The 15,117-nt window shown below is 36.4% G+C and overlaps 1 protein-coding gene across 18 annotated transcripts in view; it reads left to right on the forward strand.

The window, feature by feature from the left end:
- CACNA1D (calcium voltage-gated channel subunit alpha1 D) overlaps positions 1-15,117 on the forward strand; it is a 171,663-nt gene that overhangs the window by 49,647 nt on the left and 106,899 nt on the right. For all 18 annotated transcript variants that reach the window (XM_042020350.1, XM_042020342.1, XM_042020447.1 and 15 more), the window contains exon 4: positions 12,959-13,098. In XM_042020350.1, coding sequence (XP_041876284.1) covers positions 12,959-13,098 — 140 coding nt within the window. The remainder of the gene's footprint in view (positions 1-12,958; positions 13,099-15,117) is intronic.

The following is a 15,117-nucleotide window of genomic DNA, read 5'->3' on the forward strand; positions in this document are numbered from 1 at the left end:
AGATGACTTTATCACCATGCACAAGGCAGAATTTGTTGCTGGTATTTTTGCCTGTTTTTAGCTTAAAAAACCAATAAACCCAAAACAAACCACAAAACCAGCCAAACATAAAAAAGTTCATATGCTTAAAAAGGATGTGAACTAAGCCATGTAATATGGCTGAATTTCCCTGAAGGAGGAGGAAGGTGTCAGTTACGATTAATGTGAACAACATTTATGGCCCTGGAGATGCGACCTCTCGTTACAGTAAATGTGACAGCATGAATTACTTTCAATTACAGTGAACTACATTCAGCTACATTAGTTCTGACACACCTCACTAGGAGAATGCTGCTGTGATAGCTTTAACCAAAGGAAAAAAAAGGCAAAACTTCTGAGTGCAAATGTGTGTGTCACTTGAGCAGAGCCACTGGGTTCTGACTGCGAAGTATTATTGCCTCAGGTTTTACACACTTCTATTACATCATTTGTTATTTCCACTGGCACTTTCAGGTTTATGCCTTCGGTGCTGGAGAATATGAAAACCACCTTTTTAATATGCTGTGTATAATAATTCTGCATTTACATTTATTTAAAAAAAGATTAGATGAATTATCCTTTTTATTTTCATATAGTAACTGTACCTTTACTTGGAATGATAGGTGGGGTCAACTAACTGTCAGCATGTCCAACATGTCCCATTTTGTATGGCATAACTACCTTCTAATCTTTATTAACATTATGAATTTATTCATACAAATTAAATATATTGTAGCACAGGATATTTATCACTTGACAGAAGCAGTTCTTATAATGTCACTACTTTTTCCTTCAAGGTTCAATTATCATGCTTCAGTTTCTACCTCTAAGCTTTCACAAAAAATAAAAGATGCCCAGGGCAGAAGTCAACCTTTCACTTTTGCTACAGAGGAGATGCCATCTATTTCACGCTGTGCTAAGTATTCCATCGAAACACGAGTAAAACAGTGCCTTTGGCAAATCATAAATTAGAAATAGCACTAAGCAAAGGAAATAGCTTTAATTAAAGCATTTTGTTGCACTTTGAGGAGCTGATTTGCAGAGTATTGGGCATTTTTTCTGCGGAGAATGAAGACCCTCTTTTCAGATTCGAGGCACTGGTGTTGGAATCGGAGTAGAAAACTTGTGACATCGAATAATCAATTTGAAAAAGGAAACAAAAAATGGTGGTTGCTGAGTCCAAAGTGATTCTGAATTTAGGCTGTGGAGTGTAAATTCCTGTTAGTCTTCCTCCCATGTTAAGGACTAATTTTCAGACCTCCATTTTGCCAATATTTTTACTGGCCATTCAATGTGTAATAGTGGATTGTGAAAATATTTGTAAATTTATCAGTGGGCATTTTAAAAACCAATATGCAATATAAACCTGCCTCCATATGTCAGCAACTCCCAGGCCATTAAGGTACAAAGATGTGTATTTTAGTTACACTCACTGAAGTAGAATCAAATAATTTTTAGAGCTGTCTTCAAATCACTGAAACAGTGGGAGACTAATAGACTTTTCAGTTTGGCTCTTGTGGCTGTGAAATATCTTTACTTAGGCAACCAGATTACCTTGAATCCTGTGTTCAGTTTTGGACCCCTCATTTCAAAAGGAGATTGAGGTGTTGAAGTGTGTCCAGAGAAGAGCAGTGAAGCTGGGGAAGGGTCTGGAAAATCCTACAAGGAGCAGCTGAGGTTTAGTCTGGAGAAAAGGAGGCTCAGGGGCCCTTATCACTCTCTACAACTCCCTTAGAAGAGATTGTTGTCCTCTACCATATCTCAAGAGAAAGGACAAGAGGAAATGGCCATTTAATTGTGTCAGGGAAGGTTCAGATTAGATACTGGAAAAAAAAATCCCTGAAATAGTGGTTAGGCTTTGGAACAGGCTGCTCATGGAGGTGGCGGAGCCACCATCTCTGGAAGGGTTCAAGAGGCATCTGGATGTGGCACATGGGGATATGGCTCAGGGGTGATTATGGTGGTGGTGGGTTGATATTTGAACCAGATAATCTTGAAGGTCTCTTCCAACCCTGATGACTCTGTGACCTTCAGTAAATGCATCGTTTTTAAATTCTGTACATATAGCTGAGAGAAAAAAAAATTGTTTGTGGCTCTTGGTCTCTGGGATTTTTATCTGATCAAAATAATATTTTTTTTTTTTTCTTGCCTACCTGAGAGTAGTAGAGACTGTGGTTCTTTAGGGGAAAAAGCCTAATTTTTCCAAAAGGGAGGTAGGTAATAATTCTTGTTTCATGTAATTACTTTGAAGAACACTGTTTGTAAATAAGCTTTGGGGGCTATTCCACTGAATAGATGGAAGAAAAGTAATAGGGACTATGACGTTCTATATCAGCTGGAAAGCTGATATATAGGTGGAGAAAAAGCAGGTGTTGGTGTACTCAAACTGTCTTACGGTGATAATTGAACTGAACTTGAAACAGTGACAGAGCACTTAGGAATATAATGTTGTGGACAGTGAGTTCTCTGGACATCAAAACTGATATTCCAGATATGGAAATAAATTAAAACAGGCTTAGATGCAGTTCAGATGGGAATAATAACAAAATAATCTTCTCGATCAAGTGTTCTGTGTGGAGAAGCGGAAAATGAAATAAGACATTCAAAACCTAAATACATCTCCTGGGATTCCAAATGGTAAGGGAACGAAAGGAAGAAAATGATTTTGCATTGTAACTTAGTGATTACAAGGATGCACTTAGAAGCATTTGCAGAATCTAGAATTGTAATTGTAGCAGGCACTGGAGGGGCCTTAAATAATGTTAGCAACATTCCACAAGATAGAGGGAAAACTGATTCATCCATAAGAAGCAAGAAATCTGGCTTTAGGGCAGACAGACTCATATTTTCCTTTCTATCAGAAGTTGAAGATTTTTATCACTAGGTTTGATCTGAAGATCAGAGGAAATGAACAAAAATATTTTCAACTTTATTCAGGTATTTCAGTTGTTTCTACTGTGGTAAGTTTTCCTGATACCTTAGCAGTGTATGTTAGTAGTATTCCATGGGTTCCTTTATTTCAATATTGGTACATTTAGTGTTGGTTTGAACACTTTCCTACCATGGTTAGAGTGAAGAAAACAGGAAAGCTTCATGGTGGTGCTGTTACTAGAAACCAGCTCAATGTGTTTGAATTTTTGATGAATTTTCATAAGAGTGGATCAGTGTTGTACCTGAGCACTGCTGAAATTAAAGCAGATATATAATGGGTCTTGTTTGTAGACTGGATACAAATTGTTGGTTTAGCTGTGCTATTTTTGGAATTTTTCTTGCAGCTCCTCTGTATTTATAGAGAGCTATTCCGCCTTCTAATATTTCTTGTCCATGAGCTCTATGTTTGCAGTGGAGCAAAGGGCTCCAATTGAACACTGTCATGGCAAAAGAGCATGTTTTTCCTTGTATTCCCTTGTATTTTCTCTACACATCTGCATTTTCTTTGTTATGGAACAGCCAGAGCAATCTAGCCCTCAGACACGTGATGAGAATGTTTCTATCTTCATTTAGCCTCGTGTTCAAGTTGAAAGAACTATAGAGGTCTTCCACAGTTATCCAAATACTTAGTGGATACACAAAATGGGAATCTTCCTTCATTTTACTGCTGCAGGGAAATACTGATTTCTACAGACACATTATATTTCACGTATCTGGAATTTTCTATGAGATTCTTTCAAAAAAAGTCTTTTATTAGTGCATTATTTGATTTTTGACTGTTCAATAAAATTTTTATTAAATAGACACCTCAGCCATTTGGCTCAAAAACTACCACAGGAGAAAAAAACCATGAGGGAGAAGTTGTTCAGCAAACTGAAACAGTCAAAGATTAAGTTGTGCTTTAACATTTTCATGGCTACTGTAGACCACTCTTCTGTCAGTTTGGATAAATGCATTTTTTTGGTTCCTTACGTTGTTGTTCTGAGCAGTGTATACCAGGAGTATTCTATCCTGCCTTCTCCTTTAGCTGGAAATGTATTTCATCAGCAACATTGCTGTTGACATCTCTGTAGTTTATGATTTCTAGTCCTCTGGCAGGTTGTGTGTTCATAAATAATGCAGTCTTTCTAGATTTGTTTGAGTGGTTTTTAGTGCAATACTTTGTTTTAACTGTTAACAAATATATAAAGTGAATGAAACTGTATCCAAGGAGTTAAGAAATTCTTTGTAAAAGAAAAGAATTGTGAAGAGGTAATAGAGCATGTAGCACATAGTTCTCAGAAAGGCATTAGGTATTTCACACTGGAACTTTTTTACCAATCATGCCTTCCTCTCAGTATAGAATCATCATATCCACATCATGTACTGCATTCAGTGTCTTATGTATGAAATTCCAGTGCTGATCTGATGTTAGGATGTATTAAAAAAAAGAACTAAACGTAGTTTTTTCTGATGAAATGTCTTAACATTTTTATACGAATGTAAGGGATTCACATTCTCTGGTACATTTTAAAGCCCTTGAATTTCTTTTTAATAGTATTTTGATTCTGTAGCCAGTCCTGATACAGATACCCAATCCTGGTCATGAAAGTTGGCTGCTCTCCAAAAGCAGAGGGTTGAAGAAGATATTCTTGATCCTGCTGGTTGGCACGGGGCAATAGTAGACCACAAGTGTAGGACATAGCTTCCAGTTTGAACACTGGTCTGGGGCTCTTCCATTTGAAACTTGAGAAAGATGATTAGAAAAATTCCAGTGAAGTAATAGGCCTAACCATGTCCTCCCTTTGTATTCATCTCAAGGTCAGACCAGAACATGGGGTAGTAAGTTTGAGTTTTTAAAAGCCTTATTCATGGGCATTTCTTAAACCTTTTCCACTGCAATAAAAACCAACCAACAAAGAAAACCCCAAACCAAACAAATAAAACCAACCCAACCCAAACTCCACCGAACTAAACTATTAATCCTTATATAATGCAAGTTTCGACCTTACTAAAGATATTTAGAAAAACAAGCTGTCCCATTGGGTATATTCTTAACAAATCATTCTGTAGTTCTTAAACTGACAAAAGCAAAGAGCTGATGGAGTCATATATCTGACAGATTAATGAGTAAAGCATCGTGATGAAATTATTCTATCAGTTTTGTCCAGTTCTTTTGTAGTGAAAGTGGAAATTAGATTTTTCAACCAGATGAATAAATCTAGGGAAAAAAACACCTACTCAAGGAATGTCATTGTTCTGTTTCCTGGCTGACACTATCAGTGCAGAACAGAACCACAGACCCAATCTGTTCTCCACATTGATTTAATGTTTTGTTGTTTTTTTGTTTTGTTTTGTTTTTTTTGTACAAAAAGCCCTCGACATTCTTAAAACACAGCACTGGATTGTTATAGAGCTGTGAATGAATAGTTAACCTACAAAAACCTTACCTGTGTTTGGTCTTCTCCCTTTCTTTTCATTTGGGATGCCATATTCCTTCAGAGCGACTCGGAGCATTGTCGATCTGTTGGGCCAGACTTTTGCTTTGGCAAGCTCACCTACAGAAAAGCTGAGCACAGAGTGACCATAGCTGGTGGCAGAGCCACTCCTGTACATTTCAGAATTGTGTCAAACAAGGAAGTACTCTGGTTGGAAAACCAGGGGAAAAATGGACATGGGGAGTGGGTAGGCTTAAATCCAGGCTATCACAGCATCATCAGAGTAGATAAGTTTTTATGAGAGCATTTTAAGAAACATATAAGTGGTCTCAATATATGTTTTTGAAATACAATTAGCAAAAAACCAGGAAGAGCTCACACACGAGTATTATTAGAGCAGATTATTTTTTTCATCTGTTTCATAGTGAAATGCTTTTAAGGAAAAATAATTTATTTTGGCTTTTGGAGTTGTGGTGTTGTTTTTTTTTTTTTTTTTTGTTTTGTTTTGTTTTGTTTTTTCTTTGTTGTTTATCTTTCAATGTTCTGGGAAGTCTCTATCTACAAAACACTTCCCACACAAAAAGTGGACTTGTTGCCAGTCTTGTAACATTGGAAAGTTTTCCTAGCTGCAAAATATATGTAAAAGAAAAATAAATTCAATAGAGGATTTAATACTGTCAGTGTTCCTGGCTATTTTTTACTCATGGGTTTCTGCATGGTCAGAGTGAATTCATAAAGGATTACAAAATTATCTTGATTTTTAAATTCTCAGAATTTGAATATGTTCACTAAGGTATCTGAGACCTACTAATATTCTCATACCCTGGTTTCTGGCCAAAGCCTGCTGTCTTATAAATAAATAAAATTGATATCAAGTATCCAAATATATTTAACATTAATACTGTTTTTTACTAGATGCAGGTTTAATTCATCACTTGACACTGCTTCTATTCAACTATGTGAGGAAAACAATGAGACCATGTGCCAGTATACACAAATATTTTCTTCTACTTATTGTGCTGGTCTTGTTTTCCTGAATATCATCAGTTAGATGGGGACAGAAAGATGCCCAAGTGAATTAGTTTTGTTCCAGTTACATTCTTTGTTGCTTAGTTGGCCTGCTTTCGCTTGTGTAATTCTTTGCAATACTGTGCTCAGTCTTCGACAAGATTTAGGACTGAGGCTCACGTGTCACTGCCTGCTTGCATTTCTACAACCTGCCTTTCACACCTTGCAAGAATGCAGTCATTGCCAAGTGATTGGTTCATTGTCCCTTTCTCAAGAATTTTTTAGTAGATGGTCAATTTGTAGGAGTTCAGTTATGCTTTTAGTTATTTATGATCAAATTTTCAAAATCGCACCATTTGCCTCGTTTCTTCAAAACAATGTGAAGCCAGGAGGGTTGTCTGTGCCAGTAGAGGATTTAATAATGTACACTCAGAGTGGATGTCTGTTGTTTTCCCCAGCTGTTGCTCAGCAAAGTCTGCATTACCTGTCCCAGAGCAGAGCTCTGCCTAAATCTAACACAGGAAAAAACCAGACAAAAAGTTGGATTTTTTTCTATTTAATATTATGAACAGAAAATACTTACTTAGTGTATATTAATAGAACTTTTACGTGAATAAAACCAGTGTGGATCCACGCAGGTGCCTGTAATCTGTATGAAAAATTGTAATTTGAACACATTTTTCTCTCTCTACAAATGCTTATTTACAGAACAGAGGTGTTTATATCTCCATTGTTGTGTTACAATGTAAGTGCAAAATACATGATTAAGAATATGAGAAGCAATCACACTCAGAGATGAAATGCAGGTCTGCAGTGCATTTAGAGGAAGTGATTGCAGGAAATAATGAAAAAAATAATCAGTGTTAAATATGCCCTGCTTATTCACCTACCTCTAGCTGCCAGAACCTGTCAGATGAAAGTAAAACTAAAACTGTCTTTGAAGATCGAGATACTATTTCAGTGATGTAAGTTATTCAAATGCTCCTTCAGACTACATTGATAAAAAGAAACTTAATTGCAGTTAATTTTAATTACACCTCAGTGTATAGCTTGCACATCCATTTTGTTCCTTTGCTGTGCTCAGTATTTGAAGTGTTCTTATTGCACGTTCTGTTCCTGCAAACACAAATGCCTGCTTGAGATCTGGAGGGTGGAACTGCTGTTAATTGTGACAGGATTGTGAATCCTCAGTTCAAAAAAGATGAAAGGATTTTGTGTCCTCTTTGAAAACAGTAAAAGTATTGTGAGTGAGATCTGTTGCTTGGCAGTGGTACTAGGAACGTGAAATCCTATTCATTTCATATAGAACTGGTGTAAGAATGTTCATGCTGTGTAACACCTACTTATTTCTACTCCAAAGTATGGAGTTTGCGTTTGGTGTTGACTTTTAAGTATCAACCTTGCCATCAGATGCACCAGCCTTAAATGTCAGAGCATCTGGATCTGCAGTAATGTGATGGTGTCCTATAAAGCCCCTCAAAAGACTGGAGATATTTCTGGGCCTAATGCCAAATTCCTGCCCAGTCTTGCCCTGGATTTTACGTGTATTCAACGCATTGAAGCATAAAAGGGTCTCATTTCATGTTCATGAAATGTGCACTTGGAGTATGGAAACAGTGTCTGTTGCCCAGGTCTGTATTAAAGGAGTATCATTTTGTGTACAGAATTGTATTTTCTAAAGTTGCTGCAGAGCACTGTCAAAAGCAAAGCTGTGCTTACAAGGACAGTAATGCAGACATCTGCCATAGTAGAGAGCAATGGTTGTATTCCCTCCAGTGGGTCAGGACTGATGAGGATGCTGAAACATGATTTAATTGGATTGATCAGAATACAATTCCTTAAAATCTGCTTTTCAAACTTGCCCTTCTTGTTTATGTATCTAAAGGCACAGTTAATCCAATAGTTATCACTAAATTGTTGAGTCATAAAAAATTCTAATTCTTCTAATAAATAGAGAGTAATTTCCATGTCTGATCTTGGAAGTACATCACTTTGTTTCTGCTTTTGAAGTTGATGGAATGAAGGCAAGTATATAGATTTCTTTTTGGCAGGTGTATGGATTCCATTTGTGTTTCACTTTTTGTTTTGGGAAACTGCTATAACATTTTTTCATGGGGGAATAAATAGGTTTATTTTCCTATTTTTGAAGTGGTTACTGTGGTGCAGGTTACAGATGATTTTCAGGGGAATATAGGTATACAAAGTGAAAAATTAAGTCATCATGTTTTGAAATTTAAAAGTCAAGTTACTTTTCTGTCCTATAGATACAGTCTTTTCCCAGTGCCAGAACTTGAAAGAATGGCTGATTGTCAAAGAGATAAATGGCTTTATATATGTTATCAAAACATCAGTCACACAAATTATTTAACAGCATGTGATTTTTTTGTTTTTGGTCCCTAAATCAATAATGTCAAAGGATCTTGTGTTATGTCTAAACTTCAGAAAGTTAATCAGTCTAGTTAATTGGCTTGAATTGAGTCACTTTATCAGCTAAGCAGTTTTTGCTCTGATGCATGTTTGTTAGTCTGGATGCAAAAATATATCTCCTCAGTTAAGAAATAATTCCCATTTCTGATGCCCAGGGAATAGAAATTTTAATATAGTAAGACTTAATTACCTAGCATAATAGATTAAGGTTTTGCAAATTAATGACTTACTATTTTGAAATGGGTATCTTGTAGAACATCTTAAGGTAAATGCAGAATTTTGGTGTGTCACCTTATGACATGTAACAGTAGCTTTGCATATTTCTTTCAATGATTTTGAAAATATGAAGATAATAAATGATGACTAATGTACACCATCTGGCCAGGGTGGGGGAAAAAAAATTTCCTGAGCAACAGAGTTTCTGCTAAGCTGATTTACTTAAAATAAGAAAGCAAATGCTTTCTTTTTTTTGAGAAAACGAAGTTCTAATGATTCCACCTAAACTCATAGGGTAAGGGTAGCCTTTGTTTTGTTCCCCATGAACAATATCAAAGGGGAACTCCATGGATTCCATCAGAAAGACAGTTTATCTTATCAGTCCTGTTGCATCATATATTCAGAAAAGATTGCTGAGACTTGAAGATTTCAAGCAGCATTAACAAAAGTGTGAGACAGCCTTGCTGGAATCAGCTGCCTGTGAGGAGAGATGACCTAGCTTTATTAAATCAGTGAACAAACAACTATTGATCTATACAGCCTCAGGATTAGATCCTTCAGAACACAGACATATTGTTGTGCTTCATATCTTCTTTAAGTTTACAGCTGTCAGTTTTTTCTGCTAATTTTATGATGCGGTGTAGAACTAAATGCAATAATAGACATTAGAAATTATGTGCAAATTCTATTTTAATCTGTGCAATTCCTTAGAACCAAACCTGCCTTCTCAGTTTCTTTTAATAGAGATTTTCTTTTGCAAGCACTCAATACATACTCTTAGGTATTTCCTTATTATTTTGTTTAGTTATATTTTTTTTGTGTGTGTTCCTGCTTCCATTTTGAATGAAATTAAGCATTCATTTAAAGATATCAACTAATTTGAACAAAATATAATTTCTCCACCGTAGAGAAAAGAGAGCAGATAAATATGTGCATCATATCCTGCTAGAACTGCAATCTTCAGTCTGTATTTTGAACTGATCCCTTACTTTTTTAGTTTTATTTTCACAAACCAACCCTGCCTGTACAGTTCTTTCATTAATATGAAAATTAAATGTTATTTAACATTTATCATACAAGGTGATGTGTGGCCTATAGATGTATCAGGGTTGCAGAGGCAAAAATATGGGGCCAAGTCATTCATCTGGCCTCTGTGGAAGACACAGGTTGCGCTTTAAAAATAAATTAATAGGGTGTGTGAGAGCATGGAAGGGAGGAAAGCAGGGAGGAAGGAAAAATGAAACAGTGAAGATATGGAATTTGTCTGATTTACAATGAGAACATATTTAACTTAGTGCCCACTGCCACTTCCAGGTCCTTTCTCAGCCCATATTGGTGTGGGGTTATTTAACCCAAAGTGCAACACTTCCCATTTTTCCTTGCTGAGATTTATGTGGCTTCTGTTGGTGCAGCTGTCAAGGTTTCTTATGGTCCATCTGCAAAGTGACACGCACTGGCCTTAAGCCCACCAGTGGGTTTAAAAATGAGATTGTCCTACATTCCACATGGCTCTCATGGAATGTTTGCAATACTATTTAGGAAATAGGAAACACTCCTGCTTCCATAAAAGAAATGAAACAAGCAGGAATGAGACCAATATTATTTTTCAAAGATGGATAGTAAGTGATAGGGCAGAGTTGTTCAGATTTGAACTGTCACATTAAAATGAACTCCAGGACTGTGTGACACTTAACAAAGTTGTGTAACTGGAACCGGGGCTGATGTTTAGCCCAGAGAGCAGTAGACCATTGGAATATTTTTTTGAAGGGGAGCAGTGAAGAGCAAAGATGGTTTTTACCAGGATGGAATCGGTATGTTCATGGATGGAGTTAAGTTACATGCTTGCCTATAAAACAATGCTGGACATAGGGACCCAGGAGGTCATTTTGGCTCAGAAGGTCCCATCCAGTCCTGGATCCTGTGTTCCTTTTAGTAAAGAAGCTATTGGAATTTGTCATATATGAACCTTAAATGTTTTGTCTCACTTTTATTACTATGATTTTGATATATATTTTGCCCATGGTGAATGACAACCATAATATTTTTGTCTTCCTTATGTTTTCCTACCTTATTTATCTTTCTGTAACCAAGCTGCAAATTTATTTGTATGCAGGGATACAGAAATAGTTATTGTGGAATATGTGTGTGGTAGGATTTCCTGTATTTAAGCATTTCTGAGTGTGTTTCTCAGGAATGCTGATAATTCATATTATTGTAATCTCTGTGGTGCTCTCTAGTCAAAGAGATCTGATGGATTTTGGTGCACAAGCCATTCAAATTTCTTCTGTGAGGCCACTTTACTCTTGTTATCCAGCAATTGTCCTCACTGACTGGTGATAAATTGATGGATAAGTGGAAGGGACAATTTTGAAAGATGGATTGGGAAGTTTGAGGAGAAGGAGGATGTTCATCTGTTACACTGGGCTGGAAGATCTCACCCAAAATGTAAGGTAGCTGAGAAGCCTTGGATGAAGCTCTATGGTGTTTATGAAGTGTACTCAAAGGAGGGGAAAAGGCAGGGATATAGGACTGAGCTGAGCAGGAGATGAGATCCAGGAATCCTTGCCTTGCAATAAGAGAGAATTGCTTTGCAATCACCTGCCATAGTGATGCCGGGGTGCTGCTTGTGGCAGGTAAAGACCTGGAGAGGAGTTTATTGATAAGCCTGTGCCTCTGTTAACTCACCACTGTCAGAGTTATAAATGGATATATCACATCCTGTACATAACCCTCCTAAATGGCCTTTTTGGCAGAAAAAGAAATCTAGCTGCCCAAATTAAAGATTCACACGTAAGAATACCAAGATCTTTGTTTAAGTTGCAAATGATTAAGGTTTGGTCTTTCTTTTGGTTGTGTATGAAAGTGCCAAGCTGTGTGACAACTAAGGAATGTGTATTTTTGTGTATAACAAATAAGGATAATGTATTTCTGTGTGTGTCGTTGGTGTTCTATTTGAGTAACGATAGTAGAAGGTTGTAATCCTGACTGAGCAGTTCTAGTCATGTAATTAACCTTGTATGTGATAAATGAGCAACATCATGTGTTCCTGAACAAGTTTAAAAAATGAATCATACTTTGTGCCTTTTATTCTTGGCTGTAATATTTGAGTAGCAACAGATAACTAAACAAAATGTTGTACAAAATGATGAAACAATCATGTCTGAAGGTAAAAAGAGTAGAGATGTTAACTGCTCTGTTTTGATAGCAGTGACTTCTCAAATTTACCAAATCAAGTATGCTAATAATATTTTTTGGGGGGTTTCTTTCTAAAATATCTAGTTAGCTAGGAAAAGAGATTCACTGTATAGCTCTGAAATAGGAATTTTGGTAAAATGCAGAAACTAATATAATTTAAAAAAACATTGAAACAAATCTGATATTGGAACTTCAATGATATGAGGTGGTGGTACAGTACCTTAAAATTTCTTCAAACATAATAGGGTATTTTAAAGAAATTCTGGTGATGTGGAAGGGAGAATAAGTCAAGGTAAGCTTCCATATCAAGATTAAAAAGTTGCAAGACAGTATAAAATTAAACATTAAACAATTAAAACTTTTTGAGTAGTGCAAGTATGTATACCACTGCTTACCTTCCAAGGATATTTCCAGGGCTCTGTTCTACAGCGTTTTCTGGTTATAATGAATGCAGAGTCCTATTGACCTGGATGGCACTGTTTGCTTAAGCAAAGGTACAGTATGTACATGTTTGCAGAAACAGCTTTCTTTTTCCTCTCACAGAATGTAAAAACAAGAAAATCTCATGCAATTATATAATTATAACCTTGTCAGTACAGTTGTCATTAAGTGTTATACAATTAAATCCTGTGTACCGTGTACTATTTCCTTAGTCCTGATCAGTACCCACTTGTTGCAAATTGTAAACAGTAAAAAAGAGCTGTTACATTCATAGTCTTTCATTGTACTTTTTTTGTCTTCTACAGGAAAAAGTAGAATATGCCTTCCTGATAATTTTTACAGTTGAAACATTTTTGAAGATTATAGCATATGGATTATTATTACACCCCAATGCATATGTTAGAAATGGATGGAATTTACTGGATTTTGTAATAGTAATAGTAGGGTAAGTAACTTTCATTATACAAATAAAAGTTTTCTTTACAGGGAGGTGTAGGTATAGGTCTGTTTGCCTGTGCTGGATTTCTGTTTCTTTGGAGTAAAAGAATGAACTGAGTGAAAAAAAATTTTAAAAGTCCTAAAAGTTTTCAGTGCTATCTGTGGCTATAGACTGCATTGAATTTACAGTAGAAATTCCCAGGGAATTCGGAGTCCTGCTGGAGATTTCCGCAGTTCAAGGTAAACTCCTGGTGTAGTTCCATATGTTGATCTGTGAAGTGCTGTGCATTGTTATTTTGTTTATTTGTTTAACCCTTCACTGCAATTGTGTGGAGTTCATCTATTCCACGGAGACCTCTGGAGGATCCACATGTTCCAAAGTGGAGAAGAGTGGCTGGGGAGACAGAATTAACTGAGTGATTCCTTGATATTCCCAAAATCTGAGTAAAATTGGGTGCTGCACATCAGGCCCCAGATACAGATATTATTTTGACTTGCCTGGGGTAGAATGTATGATAAAAATGCCTTTTTTTCCTTTACCCCTGTGCACCTTGTTCTACCAGGAAACCTTGGAGAGTTTGTTTTTTGCCCAGAGAAGGGACTGCTTGGGCCTTATGCAGGTTCTGGGTGGAGTCTCACATTTATGTTATGCATCTACTTATGATAAATAATTATTTTGTCAGCAACTCTGTGTCAGTGGTTGTGCTACTTCATTAGATCCTAGCTTCAGCTATCTAGAGAATTAATCTTGAGATATATATTCACCAGTTTCCTAAATATTGTTGAGATTGTTAAAAAACTGTTTAACCAGTACCGTAAATTTTGTTTGCTAAAAATATCAATTATCTAGAACATGGAGAACATTTTCCGTGTATAACTTTGTATGTTGTAGCAAACACAACCTTGGCTTGCAGTGTGCAATTCTAATTTAATTTTCAAATTGAAACCAATCAAGAGTTGCCTGTAATTGAAAAGGCCCAGAAATTAGAGTGTGTGCTGCTTTTAGGTTGTCACTGCGTTAAGGAAAGGAAAGAGATGCTAAGTAAAGGAATTTGTGGTAAAAGGCATTGTTAAATTTGGTGAAGTACTATGAATATAAGAAAGCCTGATTTGTAACTACTTGATTATGAGATACTAAATGTTACTGAGAAGGTTGTATTTGGGCCAGTCCCTTGGCATGCAGGCAGTTTTGGTCCAGGACTAAAATTTGTGTATAAATAGATCCTTCATCAGGTCGGGTCATTCTCAACAGATTGGCCCCTGTGCCTGAAGGGGAAGCTTGGTGAGCAGGTTGGAGACTGTCACACACGAGCTCTGTTCCCTTGCCAAGCAGGCACTTGAATAGACCTCTTCCCTTTTGTCGAGTGACCACAGAGTTACAGTAACCCTGGAGCAGTCTAATTAACATGACCTCTATCTTTGGCTGTGTCCTAAATACATGATAACTAAAAAATTTTCCACTAATTCCTAAAACACTCATTATTGGAGGCTAAATGTAGTTAGGTCAAATGCTCACACTGGATTTGTTGAAATTATGAATAAAAAAGGACTGTATCTTATCAAATGCCTAAAATATCACATTAAGATTAAGTCTGATTCAAACCCACAAGTTTGGAATATAAACTATTTTGCAGGTTGTCACCAGCCTTTAAGACAATGTGGACCTTTCACAACATGACATACTGACAAAACTGTGAACAATGTTTTTGTTCTTTCAGTAAGAACACAACCTATGTGATTAAGCAAGCATGAGTCCCATTTATTTAATTAATACTTAAAAGCCCAGTGAAAAATTGATTTTCATATATAACCCAAGGTTGATATGGAATCACTTCTGGACCTGATTCTATTTGACTAGCTTCAATGTAAAATTTCAATAGGTATTCCAATAGCTTTGGAAGAGCTGCCACGATGTCCTGTATTGAATGTCTTGAAATTTGCATTCTCAGCAGAAACTGTAGCAGTCCAAATGCATTAATCTTAATTATACCTAAAGAAATCTCTACAAGCAAAAGGGAAACACATA

The sequence above is a fragment of the Corvus kubaryi genome, unplaced genomic scaffold, assembly GCF_017639235.1.
Source record: "Corvus kubaryi isolate FWS band 111438036 unplaced genomic scaffold, C.kubaryi_AGA036_p1.0 124, whole genome shotgun sequence".
Taxonomy (NCBI): Eukaryota; Metazoa; Chordata; class Aves; order Passeriformes; family Corvidae; genus Corvus; species Corvus kubaryi.